Source organism: Strongylocentrotus purpuratus, unplaced genomic scaffold, assembly GCF_000002235.5.
Source record: "Strongylocentrotus purpuratus isolate Spur 01 unplaced genomic scaffold, Spur_5.0 spur5_scaffold_5, whole genome shotgun sequence".
Lineage (NCBI taxonomy): Eukaryota > Metazoa > Echinodermata > Echinoidea > Camarodonta > Strongylocentrotidae > Strongylocentrotus > Strongylocentrotus purpuratus.
Genome location: NW_022145611.1, coordinates 43,056,250 through 43,071,704, shown reverse-complemented (window position 1 = coordinate 43,071,704; position 15,455 = coordinate 43,056,250). Strand labels below are relative to the sequence as shown.

Here is a 15,455-nt window from a genome sequence, read left to right as displayed (position 1 = left end):
CCACATATTTTGCCTAGTTTGACTAGTTCATACGACAAAGACTATGATCTTTCGGGTAAAGCAAACAAAATACAATTTCATTATTTTTTACTATCGCGTTTTGTTTGTAAAAGTATTCAATTTACTGTTTTTCAGCTCGTTTTCTGTGTAAAATCAACGGGTCGGGCAACAGAGCTTTATTACCATGTCACAATCTGGCATACTGCCTTCTTCTAATTTTTAGTTTGAGAAATTCATTTTTCAATAAATGTTATCTTTCCAACCATATAAGACTCGTTTAGATTGGTTGATGTTATTCCCTGCGTATCCAAGATGTAAGACCATCACACCTTTGTCGAGCGAAAGTTTTTGGTGAGATGATCAGTTTGAGAACTGTGTCGCCTAGACAGTGCGTCCCAGAAAAAACGAAATCGAGAATTATCGATGTTTAATCTTAACTTAATCACAATTATAACTAATAAATGACACATATTTGTAAAGCTTAAATTCTCCTCTTTCATTTGATGCAACTCATATGACGCATATTTCACGCATGAGCGATTACAAACAACTTGAAGAAGAGAGGAAACCAAAAAGTCATTTGGCGGGCGGTATCTGAATTTCAAAGAGAAAATCACATTTCTAGAAAGTTCATTTTCTGCCCTTTCATAATTACGACACATTAATCAGGAATAACAAAGTTCTGTTTGTCTAAATTAATGCTTGTATTTCCATAATTTGATTAAGCAAATTTGTTTTCACCGGTTGCTGGCCGTAGCAACAAACAGAGTTGACAAAAGACTGAACTCCGTTTCGTTGACGACCAGCCATGCATCAAGTCTCTCATTTCATTTCCCTTCCCCCATCTCTCTCTCCCCCTCCATTCCTCCCTCAAAACCCAGCTCCCCCCCCCTCTCTCTCTCTCTCTCCCATTTTGCTCATCTACACACACAGCAACAAGAAATGGAGTATAGTTCACCAAGTTGCCAAGATGCATATGCAGACACTTAATTCCTTGTATTACTAATAATAAACTTCAACTTATTTTCAAAAGCTAACGAGTGACAATGAACTGCTTCATAGTATATTTTCATATAAAATCTTTATTTACAGAATCTAGTCAATCATTACAAATAGTGCATTTGTACAGTGGAAATACATTATTGTATAGCAATATACATAACAAAATACCAATAATCATGACAAATATGAAAGATAACCTTTCAAAATACAATGTTTATGTTATTATTACAGTATGCCATAATCATGTTTAATACATGATCTAAACAGAAAGGTTTCATGGTAGCATATTGTGAAATATCTGACATTCATCATTCATGTGAGTCAATTGCATAACAGCTACAGCTATGCAGATAACAATAGAGACTTACTTCTCTCTGGCTTCTGACATCAATGATTATACAGGTCACCTTCGACTTGGAACACTGGCTTCTATCAACATGTCCACACATTATCTGAATACGAATCAAATATCTTTCCAAACATTACTTGGAAGAATTGTCTGCACCCAGTGAAGCCCCATTACCTTATAAAATGCCTTTTCAAATTATTTAGAATGTATTTAGATTTCAATTTTACTGGTATGTAGATGTTTAGCCCAATACACATTATGCATATCATGTAAAAAGAAATTTGATGAGATGTTTACTCAGACTGTTAACGGGGTGTTTAAAAAAAAATTGAACTGGACATTAACTTTACACATAGTACGGATCATTATACAAACACAAACACAAACACAGGAAGCTTTAACCAAATTATATAAAATGAAGAATACATGGACCTGAAAACATGTAAACTGCTACTAGCAGTAGCCAAGTGAGTAACTTAATGTACCGGTAAAAGAAGTAAAGGGTAAAGTAATTAGTATTCAAAGTTTGTTTATTCAAACATTCAACAAGGGAAACGCTCTCGGCGGTCTCGCCTGCATAACGCAATTTAATATGATAAACCAGAACGTCAATGACGTAGCGCTCATCCGCATCTCACAACAACAAATATCGTAAATTTTATGTGGTACACTTTTGAACTGGTCAAAAAATAGAAATTTGATGCCCTGGAAGGGACATAATTTCATTTCATTTGCATAAAGTACCATAAATAATCAATGGAGCAAAATCTCACAATTCTGTGTAGAAGTTTATTGTTCCAAATTTAGCTCTACCAGATAAGGCAAAATCGGTCAAGAAATGAGGGAAAAGAAGCAATTTTTGTTATTTTTGGAATAAATTTGCATAAATTACCATAATTAATTAATGGAGAACAATTTCAAAATTCTGTGTAGAAGTTTAGTGTACCAAAGTTAGCTCTACGATATAAAGCAAACCAAATCAAAATCGGTCGAGAAATGAAGGAGAAGAAGCCTTTTTTGTGATTTCGAATAAATTTGCATAAATTAGCATAGATAATGAATTTCACGATTCTGTGTAGAAATTTTAAATCCCCTCCTAGCCCTATCATATGAAACAATCAGAATCAAAATCGGTTGAAAAATAACGAAGAAGAAGCATTTTGAAAATCTTAATGTTGATGCCACAACAAAGTCTAATTTGTTGACCTTAAATGGCCTTTGACCTTAACTTAGTGACCTGAAATTCTACTCATATGATTGGGGAGACTTGATAACCCTATAGTCCAAGTTTCATTGACTAAGAACTTATACTTTCAAAATTATATCAAAAATTCAAAAACTTAACCTTAGGTTAAGTTTTCGATGATGATGCTACAACATAGTCCAAGTCTGTTGACCTGAAATGACCTTTGACCTTGACTTTGTGATCTGAAATTCTACTCACATGATTGGGGATACTTGATTACCCTAAAGTCAAAGTTTCAGTGACTAAGAACTTATACTTTAAAAATTATACCAAAAATTCAAAAACTTAACCTTAGGTTAAGTTTTTGATGTTGACGCCGTCGCCGTCGCCGTCGCCGTCGCCGTCGCCGCCGTCGTCACCGGAAAAGCGGCGCCTATGTCTCGCTTTTTGCTACGCAGGCGAGACAAAAAGGGGCCCACACTCACACACAGGTTTGTGGTGTAAATCGAGAACTCATAATATACATCAAGTTGTTATTGCATATTGAAGGACACACATAACCCAGGAAAATCTGGAAATTTCCTTCATAACCGAAGACCTACTTTTTTGTATGCAAACAGAGGACCTAAATAAATGTACCCCTATATGAAAAGACCAATCATTTCATACAATTTACAGGATTCTCAAACCGAGGACGTCCTTGTTTTTGCAAGCGTTCTTAAAAGTGAAGGTAAAGTTCTAATAAATAAATATACCCTTATATGAAAAGGCCAAACATTTTATACAATTTACAGGGTTCTCAAACCGAGGACGTCCTTGTTTGTGCGAGTGTTCTTAAAAGTGAAGCTAAGATTCTAATGAGTGTCCTCAGTACCCTCCCATGCACCCCCCCCCCCACACAAACTTAAATTTTGTGTGGAAAACCTCCTAGGTAACAACCTCTCTTTCATCTTATAGTAGCTCTTACTGTTATTTACCTTCATCAAACCATAATGTCAATAAATACAAGTATGTCAGTCACTGCATACCAATCTGGTCAAACTGTTTTCCCTAATAGCCAGCTTGCACGTAGATTTGTCAAGAGTTCAAATGTTGACAACTTCTTCTTTCTCTACAGCCACAGCAACAAGGAAATATGTTTTGTATGTTGAATGCCAGAAGGGCATTAACTCTGTGTTATAGTAGAAGGTGAACACCACTCTGGCTCTCAGTTGATGAGTCCTTCTCCCACTCCATCCTGCAATCCTGTGGGACTGTCGTGGTCGAGTGGTTTAAGGCGCTGGACTGTAGATGCGAAGGTCGAGGGTTCGAATCCCGACACTGCACTAATATCCTTTGGCAAGATATTAACCTACACTTGCTACTCTCCACCCAGGTGTTAAAATGGGTACCCGGTAGGATGCGACTACCATTGTTGGTCAAACAGTTTTTGAGCGTCGAGTAACGCCTGGCTGGAATGCTCCCCAGGGACTGGAGATTGTGCACACATTGTGTGCGGGCAAGCACTGAATCCAATGACTGGAGTAATGGTATATCTGTAAAGCGCTTAGAGACGTCCGAGATGTATTAAGCGCTATATAAAAGCTGAATATTATTATTAATCCTAGATATATAGTTCTTTGTCCTGAATCATCTCTCTATGTATGCAATGAGAGGTGTATTATTTCATTCATCTTGTTTCTCCCTGCTCCTTCAAGCTGTTCAGAAAATGGATGCTACAGATCACCATTCATGTCGAGATAGTTTATTGACATATCCAGTCCTTTTTCTGGTCAAACCATTCCAAAGTGGACCACTTTCAGAGTTGTTGTTTCCTCCACTTCTGCTTCTTCCTGTCCTTCCTCCACATCATGACCGGCTCCTCTGCTGGGATGGCTAGCAGACGATCCTCCACCATCTATACAACAACAACAAAATATTATAAGCTTCGATATTTGTTGAGGTCTATATCCCCATCCAGGGCCCAGTCTTACAAAGAGTTGATATCAATCATAACTTCTTTGCGATTAGATAGGAGACTGCAAACTTGTGATTGATTGGAGGACTTGCGATTGATTTGGATCAATCGCAGCTCTATATAAGACGGGGCCCAGACATGACATGGTTTACCTTTTTTTTTTTTTTTTAATGCCACAGCAAAATTTACAGGACAAAAAATGGCAAGGGCAATTTTGATTTTATACCAGTAATCAAGTAGTGATAAGCAATGGACCCTATGCATACTCACTGATCTGATCTGAGTGATGTTTAGATACAGATACGTGAAGCAAACTATGCTCATCTCATTCAATTTCGCTGCAGCAGTTGATTTGAAGTAGTTTGAAACAGTTATCTGCATATTTTCTTCTTTTTAAAAACTGTAAAAGGGGTATTAGCTCAACAACGTCATTGTTGAGTAAAGGGATTTTCCCTTCCAGCCACATACATCATCAAGTAATCCGCTCTAATTGAATACACTTCTTGAAAATTATATACAATCTACTGGATTAAAATATCAATAAGTAAGATTCAATTCAATTTCCTTGTGACGATAATAAGACACACTTACAGGATCACTTTAAAGCTTATCTGCCGTAGTTTACAGGAGGGATTAGAATGCCCTGCAATTCAGCTCTCAGTTAACATAAGAAAAAGAGGATCATGGGGGACCAATGGTCACCGATTAGGCATTGTTTGTTATATAGAGGGCGCAAGTAGCTACAAGTAGTGCAGTGGGCCTTTAATCCTGATGTTGTTTTTGTTTTCAGGATTCCCAACATTTCATGAATCCCTAAACTGAGCACTAACTCGTGGATAGCATGTCAAAGCCCTTTGTATCTAGTGCAAAATGCACTGTATGAATTGCAACTATTATTAGACACAAGACTTATTCTAGCTATGAACTATTGATATTATTCCTATATATTCAATTATTTATATTCACTGTCCCTTTATGATACCTTGAAATATGGACAATTAATTTGGTCCACCTGACCCTACCCTGGGTGGATGCTAGACCCTATTTCAGCAAACTGAACCAGTGGTAAACCAATTTTGCGCAGAGTGTCATTATGAACTCGCTTATTACAGTTTGGAGGTACTGCGTGCACACAATTTCACCGACCCACAAATTAAACCTGTGCATCATCTGTTGTGTAAAATGGGGCCCCAAAAAAATTGTCAAAAATACAAAAAATCTGTTATTTTACAGATTTAACGGGTGCATGGCAAAATCATGCTTTCTGGTAATTACCGGACGCATGATTTTGTCATACCCATGCCTCCGGTAATTACCAGAAAGCATGATTTCATGAAACTTATCAATTGTTAGTGCCATGGTAATATACTCTTTATAAAAAAGAAAAAAGAAAAAAGAAAAAAAATACTGAAAAGAAAAATAAAATAAAAATTTATAAGAAAAAAACCCCCAAGAAAAACAAATAATTGTAACTATTTACACACACATACACACACAAAAACAAAAAAATTATAGAAGAAAACAAAAATTATAAGAATTATTTAAAAAAAAATAAAATAAAGGGATATCAGTGGTATCGATTCCAAATATCGCGTGCATCCAGTAAAATTAACTACACAGTAATTGACCAATCAGATTGCAGGGATTCTTCTACCCATCTTATAATAGCGTATGACATCACTGCAGGAGCCTCTCCGGTGAAAAGGAAGGTGATTTAGGCATTTACCGGTAAAAGTCTCTAAACTATGATATTAATTGAAAAATGGATGGTGATTATCATTTTTGGTCAATATAGAGATTTTCTGAAATATCAGAGGCTGGAATATAAATAAGTAGAGGTGTATTCATGTTTTAAAAGGCTACGTTAGTTGGGTTAGAGTGGCCCTTTAACTGCTGATGAGTCTGAATGCGTTCCATAATACAACAATATACAACAACAACATTTTTTTTCTTCTTTCTCACATGAAGTTTATATACTCACTAGATGTGTCCCATCCAAATGGGTTGTCTGTTAGCACTCTGGTGTAAATATCTCCTGGAATGGCAGCTAGCCCGCTAGCTCCACTCAACAAGCTCTCATCCACATCATCACTGTATCAAGGACAAATAGGGATCAAAAGCTATAACATTAGCTATAGTATCTGCTTTTGGCAGCATACATATAATATCTATCCAACATCTGTTTTTTGTTTTTACCGTTACAAATGATCAAGATAGAGCCAATCTTTAAAATGTACATTGTACTGGTTATAAACATCCATTTACCATTCAGGTTATAGATATTCCAAATCTTGCACTTTTTATTCACACAAAAAGGAGTAATGATTCAATTAATAGAAAAATAATGAAATCTCTCAAAATAACATTAATTTCATATTTCTAAAGATTTTTAAAGATAAAAATTGCACTCTCAACATTCTAATTAGATAGGGAGAACTTTATTTACTGCTAACCTACACTAGGGGGTGCTAAAAGATCATGAACCAGACTACATATAGTATTACATTGCTTTCAGTCATGACATCTTTGTCTCGATTAATACGTTGACTCTTGTGCAAATATGAGAAAGTACATCATGGTGTTCATACCCATGTCTGTAAGCTTCATCAATTCTTTCCTCTGCTCTGTGCCAAGCATCAACATCCTTCCTGGACTTTCTAGTTTTAGCTGGGACATGACCCTGATCAGATGATCCGCTGTGAAAAGAGAAGGTTTTAACAATTTATTGAATTGCGTTGGGAACAATATCGATGATGAAGATGATGATGATGATGATGATGATGATGATGATGATGATGATGATGATGATGATGCTGATAAATGATTTCAAATTCATAATGACAATGATAATAACAATAACTCGATGGAACTTTGACTGCGCGCAGTCGAAAATGATGCCTCCGCCATAGAGCGATTTAACAAACCAAAAGAGAAGCAATTTTAAAATTCAAGTTTGATTGTAATCCATTAACAGGTTCTCAGAATATCATGATTACAAGCGTATGACCATTTGATCTTTGCCATCATGACCCTAAAATCTAATCAGTTCATTGGCTCTGATAGATATATACATGTCCTGAGTTTGATAGTAATCCATTCGTCAGTTCTAATGATAATGGGTTCACAAGCTATTTTTGCATACATAATGAGCACCCATGACATTTGACCTTTGACCTCATGACCCCAACATCTTATCAGTTCATTGTCTCAGCAAGAAACATACATGTCTTGAGTTTGCTGGTAATCCGTCAATCGGTTCTAATGAAATTGTGATCACAAGCTATTTTTGCATAACGGTACATAATGACCCCTGTGACCTTTGACCTCCTGACCCAAAAATATATTCAGTCCATTGGCTCTGTAAGATACAGACACGACCCAAGTTTGGCGTGAATCCATCTATCGGTTCTTGTGTTATCGCAGAACTATTTCTAATACACAACAAAATCAAAACAAAACATGGCTGAATTGGTTGAAAATTGAGCTGATTGATCGTGTTGTTCTATGCAGGCGAAATAAATAGTTTGACACTACCTCATCACAGGTTGGGGAAGATGTCCCAAAGGTTCAGCTACTCTGAGAGATCCTTTGACATCTGTGTCATCCCTCCTCCTTTCATCTCTATTTCTTTCATGTTCATGCCTTTCTTCTCCAGTTGAATACGAGCCATCAGTTACATCGTCTTCACTCAGGGAATCCTCAGAATCGTAGTCATCTGAATTAAAAATTGTTGGAATGAAATATGAAGATTAGAATTCCCTTCCCTTCCCTTCCATCTATCTGTGCAGAAAATATCTTTTTTGAGAAGAAAATTTATTATTTCCTGTTCTCCAATGGCTTTACTAAGTTTACTTTGGCAAATTTTTATACTTAACTACTTGTTTTGTGTAAGTGATTTGTATTGTTTTTCTATTGATGTTTTTCTATTGATGATGCTCTGGTGTTTATATACTTTATGTATGTTGTTTTTATTAAAAATGAAAATAAAGACTGAACTGAACTGAACTGAACCAAAGAAGTATCCTTTCAACATTATGTTAGATAGAAAATAGGGAAAGTTCAGAATTTAAATAATTGTATAACCATTGGTCTAAATAATTAATATTATCACTTTTTCACCTCAACATTAATCCTCATCATTATTATCTTCGTACCACTTTCATCATCATCAACAAGATCATTGTTACCATCATTAAGAGAGGCCTTCCTTAAAATATCCAGAGACTTCACACTATTTTGCTGGGATGCCTCACTCACAGGATGTAATGATACTTTCAAAATAGCAAAGCTTCAAACCACTTCACGCATGCAATTCGGTTCATTGTATAACTTCTTTTGACCTTTTTACCATTCTTACTGGCCAAAGAGGGCCCCTGAAAATCATCATGATCGTCATCACCATCCCAATTATCCTCGCAACCATCATCATTATCATCATCATTGTCCCTATCATCCTCATCACCATTATCATCACTACCACCACCACTACCATCTTCATCATTTTCATCAGTGCACTGACCTGTTCCTGATGTTGAGGGCATCTCCAGCTCAATTTCCTCAGCCTTCTGCTTGGCTACATTTGCTAAAGCCATTTCTCCTTTGTCAATGGCAAGGTGGTGAATATCCTGTAAAGATTATGGTAACATATTTATTGCCACAAGTAGGTAGACTCACACAAGTTTATGGGCAAACAAGAATATTCAAGATAACTCTTTATTAATTAGCTTTAGCCTGACTTTCAGCCTGAAGGGATCCTTCGACAATGAAAATGTCAACAGGAGATTGTGGACTAGAGAAAGAATGAGAGAGAAAGATAGGGGGAAGAGTAAACAGGGAGAGAGAGAGAGAGAATGGGAGAAGGGAGGGAGAATTAGTGAAACAGAGGGAGAAAGGGAGAGAGAGAGAGAGGAAGAGAGAGACAAAGAGAGGAGGGAAGGTAAGGGTTAGGGGAAGTAAATGATAGGAAAAAATAAAGGGAGAAAAAAGAGATACAGAGAGGGTGATTCAGTGAGTGACAATGTGGAGAGTGAAAGAGGGAGAGGAGGAAAGAGAGAGAGAGAGAGAGAGAGAGAGAGAGAGAGAGAGAGAGAGAGAGAGAGAGGCAATATAGTTCAATCATACTCAGTTCAATTGATTTAACAGTTCAAGTCAAATTATGTGGTTGAACCCACCTTAGTGACAGTAAAGACCACATTTTCTTATTTTTTAATTTTGTATAAAGACCATATTTTTGGTATACAAAACTATTCTTGTCAACCATTAAAAAAAAATTATGGAAAGTCTTCAAGAAAAATGTAATGTGTGTTTTAAGCAAAATTTGTATTTTCTATTTCTTTGTTTTCTACATTGATATTTGTTTTAATATATTCACATAAAGTGAATTTTATATAATTACATGAACACACATATGCAATTCTTTTCATAAAAAATTTAGAATTTCTGGATGGTTCATGTTTTATTTGATATAATTCATGCTTTAGATTAATTGGAAATAGCACCAAAAGTTTACCGTTACCTCCGGGTTAATATGATATATTCTTGTTTTAACACACATCTCTCTAAGCCTCCATAAAGTAACAATAAAATTTTAAGGGTTAAACACTGGCCAAGCTGCCAAGTCTGATGGCACTGACCTTATCAAATGCTAATCTATCCGTATTTCCATTAAACCAATGACGTTATCTGCTTAACTACATACTAATGGGAAATTTAAAGCTCATCTAGAAGTAAATTTTGTCTAAATCCTAAGGATAATTTAAAATTTATTCTCCAATTCCCAAAGCAGAATTGCTCTCATTCCCATGAATTTGTTTTGCTTCTAATGACGTATGCGTGTATAAGAAACACAAAATTTGAAAAAGAATCAAAGCCAGACAATCAGTAACCTAGCAACCAGACTAATAAGTTTTCTCCCTCTCTATGAAAATTATAGTAGATGATCCTGGAATTAATTTTTTTTATTAAAATTAAAAATTAAAATTAAAATTATTAAAATTATCCTATTCATTTTCTTTCTATCTATCCTTGTTGTTGTTGTTATTTTAGTTTTGGGGCGTGTATCAATCAGTTGTGATAATTTAGTCCATGAGATTTATTAGTCTACCTCAAGGGTCAACCAAACATAACATTTACAATGAGAGTTAAAAAGACTCCCTTGGCCTGGTAGCTAGGCTAGATTAATAGGGAAAGGGAATACTTATTAACTTATTAAAAATTAACAGCAAATCCTATGATTTGAAGCTTTTGAAAGCCTTTATTAATATGCAGACATCCTCATAGGTCTATCATAAAATAAAAATTGTTTTCAAAAGAAATCAGAATAACATCAGTATACCATAAGTGAAATTAAGGGATACGAAATATGAATATTTGCAGAAAAAAGATCATACATAAAAACAGAGTGAAAGAATTTGTTGTAAGTAGAATGAAGATTTTCAAATAGGTCAATAACATCAAAAAAAAATTTCCCTCAAGTAACTCATATCAAGGGAAGCAATTTCATAAATGAGAGAAAGAAGGAATAATCTCCATCACATGTTTAGTTAGTATGTTAAAAAATAAGATTATAAGATAGTTTTAGGTGACAGAATGTTTTTATCTTCAGGAATACATGATCATACATAATGTATAAAGATGAATTCTGTCGCTTACGCTTAGTGTAATATTTTTTTTTCTTTGTTACTGAAAAACTATTTTCATGGAGTTGGGGCCTTTTTCCTCTCATACATCCAATTTTGAATTATATAAAAGATGGCGGAACATATGCAAATACAATACGTGCGTACTGTTGCTTAGTAACTGTCTGCCACACCCAATTCCAGAATTAACTACACTCAGCGACATAAGTCCGGATAATAGTTTTATTTAATTTCAAAGTTATTTAATATACATGTAATATTTTGATAGCAATTAATTAGGTTAAAGAAACTCCCCGGTATAAAATATTGAACAACCTGACCGGTACATAATAATTTTATGGAGAGACATGCTATTATGTTATTGAAATTGTGAATTTTCTAATATGTTATATATAATGTGTACTTAATTTATATCTTGGCATTACATTTGCTTGTGCCTCTCCTTTCTTTATTTTCTTATTGTTTATCCTTGATTTGTTACTCTCTTATTTGTCCTTATGCTATATTTTTACCAGTCTTCTGAGTGCATCAGTTGGTTGGGCGAAGGGACCTTTACGGTTAAAGTGATTAAGTTTGCTCTCTTCTTCCCTGGCCGCCATCTTTTGCACTCTGAATATTGCTACAAAATTTGTATTTGCATAGTTTTTGTCATTCTTATTTTGTAATTACCATGATTATATTGTTTTATTGTTATATTTCTTGAAAGTGCCGAATACAATACAATACAATATAACAAAAATGGGCACTCTTTATTGTTCAAATATTTTATATAAACCATTAAAATAGATCGTAATAAAACGAATCAAATTAAAGGAAAATTAGTACTTTACCAACATCAATTAAGACGAAGATTCCAATTTTCATACTTGGATCCACTTGTTAATGACTTCAAATTGTACTTACCATAAACAGGTCTCTTGAATGAAGATCAACAGCTAACAAAAAGGCCTTTTCAAATCTCTGATATCTGTAACAAGAAAACCACTTCTGTGACTAGCTACTAATACAACAAATACATCAATTTTCCAGTTAACATCTACTGGACTTCACATTTTTATCTCATTATGTGACCTACAATGTACAAACTGGAGTTGTTCTTTCCTTAGGATTTGAAAAGGGATCTGTTTTAAGGCTATCACTATTGAAATAATATTTAAAAATTCTCTCACCAAATGCCAGCAGATAGAACATGGAAATAAGGATTTCCCTTATTATTTAACAAAGTTTTTCCAAAGGGCATCTACAACTCTCTACATGTATCAGCAATGACTTACAAAAAGATTTACTTAAGATGTTGTGGGAGGTTTAAAACTAGATCAAGTAGGTAACCTTTAATATACGTCATTACTAGATTGTGATGAATAAAATATCTGTCTGGTCCCAAAGTATAAGTTAGTTTAAAATATGATGAGTAGATTTATTTGTAGGGTTATCATAATATTATCTAATAACATAAGCTGATGAGTAGTCCAGAGATGATTGCATGATACCAGAAAGCATAATTCTAGGCAGATGAGATCTGGGATTATTTATAAAAAAACTTTGCATAATTGTTTCCAAACATGTATATTGCTGCTATTCCTGTTACATACGTAATATAGGATATGCTTTGAATTTGAATTTGAATTTATTAACAACAACACATCACAATAATGACAGTACATATGAACAATCATACAATGCAAAAAATAATAATGATACATGTATACATAACATAAGAGTAATGTCGATTGAACAGTAATGGTTTTAAAACGATATTTTTTAGACATACATCTGCATACTATTAAATGTACAAAAGATATATACGTAAATATGTATATTACTGTGTTTAGGTGAAGTTGTTAATGGGAACTAGAAGTTAGCACAAGTGCTAGTCGAGCCTAGTTCCATTCTTTGGCAAGATTTTTTCTGTTAATTTGTTTTTACATATGAATGTAAAACTTGTTTGTTTTGTATTTACATATATACAACAAAATAATACAATATCATGTAACTTTTTTTCTTTACTAAAATGAAAAAATAACAATAAAAAAGCGTTAAAGCATTATATTGAAAGAAGACAAATCTTTGAAAAAATAAAATCATCAATGTGTTCATAAAAATGAAAAGGATGTGCTAATAAAAATAATCATACACATGTACGTACATGCACAAATCCTGTAAAAGCTTAAGGCCGCTATAATCGTTAACAAGGAAGTGTATACATATATAAAAGGAAGACAAGTAATATAAAAGGAAAATACAAAGGGGATGGGATTGAGCCCACATCATTTACATTGAAGGTAGGTGGAAAGATGTCTCCGAAAAGATAACCTTGATGCTTTAAATCTATTTCATCTGGCAGATCATTCCACAGCTTTGTTCCTACATACGAAATACAAAATTGCCCCCGCCTTGTCTTACATTTTGGTTGATACAGTAAGCCACTTTCTTTTCTCCTAGTTGCATATCTGTGCTGTATCATCTGACAATAATCCACTAAAGAGTGTGGTAAAAAACCTTTTACCAAATCGTACATAAATGTTGATACAAGAAGTTCATGAAGTTGAAAAATATTTAAAATGTTTAGACTTTGAAAAAGAGCTTTGGAGTCTGTTCTAAGTGGACTGAATGTAATTGCTCTCATTGCCATTTTTGACTTAAATATATACAATTTAGATTACTTTTGTAAGTGCTCCCCCATACTTCTACTCCATAAGAGAGGTGAGGCTGTATAAAAGCCTTATATAATAACACAAGTATATTCTTGGGAACAAAATGTCTCAGTTTAAACAGAATACCTACTTTCTTTCTTATGCATTTGTTTATTGTATGAATATGTTCTTTCCATGAAAGGTGACAATCAATTTCAATTCCTACAAATGATGCAACAGATACCTCTTTAATATCTGATCTTGATAGTCTCACAGATCCCTTTTTGTCTATTGATCTACCTTTGGATTTCATAATCATATAGTTTGTTTTCTGTAAGTTAATTGTGACTTCATTTGCATTACACCATTCCTGCACCTTCATTAAATTTTCACTTACAATTTCTAAATCAATTTCTTTTTGTCTAGGATTAAAAGTATGAAAAAGATTTGAGTCATCAGCAAATAATCTGAAATTGAAAAAGTTTGTGGAGTTAGGTAAGTCATTTATATATAGTAAAAATAATGTTGGTCCAAGAACGGAGCCTTGAGGGACACCACATGTTATATTCAATTTCAAAGACATTTTGTCTTTATATTGTATAAACTGTGATCGTTTACACAAATAATCTTCAAACCATTGCAAGGCTAACCCACGTATTCCATAGTGTGACAATTTTTTGAGGAGAATGCTGTGGTTTATAGTATCAAATGCCTTTTGAAAGTCAATAAAGATGCCAACCGTTGTTCTTCCTTCATCAAAGTATTTCAATAATGTATTTGCAAGATTAATCAAAGATAACTTAGTGCTATGTTTCTTACGGAAACCATACTGGTGTTGAAACAAGATATTATTTGCTTCCAAATAGTCAATTACACGATTATTTATTATTTTCTCAAAGATTTTACCCAGTATAGGTAAAACTGAAATAGGTCTGTAATTACCAGCTAGATCTTTTCGCCCCTTTTTATAAATGGGTGTCACTTTTGCTACTTTCAGTGCGTCTGGAAATTTACCTCTTTCTATGGAAAGATTGAAAATATATGTTAATGAGCTTGAAATGTATAGGGCAGCATCCCTCAACAATATTGCCCGCAAATTATCATAGCCACATGCTTTTTTTGTATCTAAAGTCTGTAAGTGGCATTTCAATTCATTCTCAGTTATTGGTTTTAAAAATAGTGATTTTTCTGTTCTATATCCTAAATACTCTGTAAAGTCAGAATTCACTGGTGGTATTTCCTTTGCCAGCTTTGGACCTATGTTTACAAAAAAGTTGTTAAATTCGTTAGCTATTTCATTGTCAGAAGTTATCACTCTATTTTCTTCACCACCTGAGCTTAATAATTTCTCTACATTGGTCACTTTATTTTTGACATTTCCACCACTCAACAACTCGTTAATTGTTCTCCACGTTTTACGACTATCATTCTTATTAATGAAGAAGAGGTTACTATAATATTGTCTCTTTGCATTTCGTAGAACTGTAGTTAGAACATTTCTATACCTCTTGTATTCTTCCTCGCCTTTCTGTTGGAAATTTGATGCCTTTAGTTTATAATACAACTTGTGCTTCTTCTTGACTGATTTTAAAATAGCATTAGTCATCCATGGTTTTCTCCCAGCATTTTCCCCCTTTTTTAGGTTCTTCGAAGTTGATGATATAATTGGTGCATGCTTGTCACAGACTTG

At 34.2% G+C, this 15,455-nt stretch overlaps 1 protein-coding gene across 2 annotated transcripts in view; it reads right to left on the bottom strand.

The window, feature by feature from the left end:
- Window positions 1-4,043: 4,043 nt before the first annotated feature.
- LOC753239 (WD repeat-containing and planar cell polarity effector protein fritz homolog) overlaps window positions 4,044-15,455 on the bottom strand; it is a 37,187-nt gene continuing 25,775 nt past the window's right edge. For both annotated transcript variants that reach the window (XM_030998978.1, XM_030998977.1), the window contains exons 21-26: window positions 12,036-12,099; window positions 9,014-9,119; window positions 8,029-8,209; window positions 7,083-7,190; window positions 6,476-6,585; window positions 4,044-4,434 (exon numbers count right to left, since the gene is read on the bottom strand). In XM_030998978.1, coding sequence (XP_030854838.1) covers window positions 4,310-4,434; window positions 6,476-6,585; window positions 7,083-7,190; window positions 8,029-8,209; window positions 9,014-9,119; window positions 12,036-12,099 — 694 coding nt within the window. In that variant the 3' untranslated portion in view covers window positions 4,044-4,309. The remainder of the gene's footprint in view (window positions 4,435-6,475; window positions 6,586-7,082; window positions 7,191-8,028; window positions 8,210-9,013; window positions 9,120-12,035; window positions 12,100-15,455) is intronic.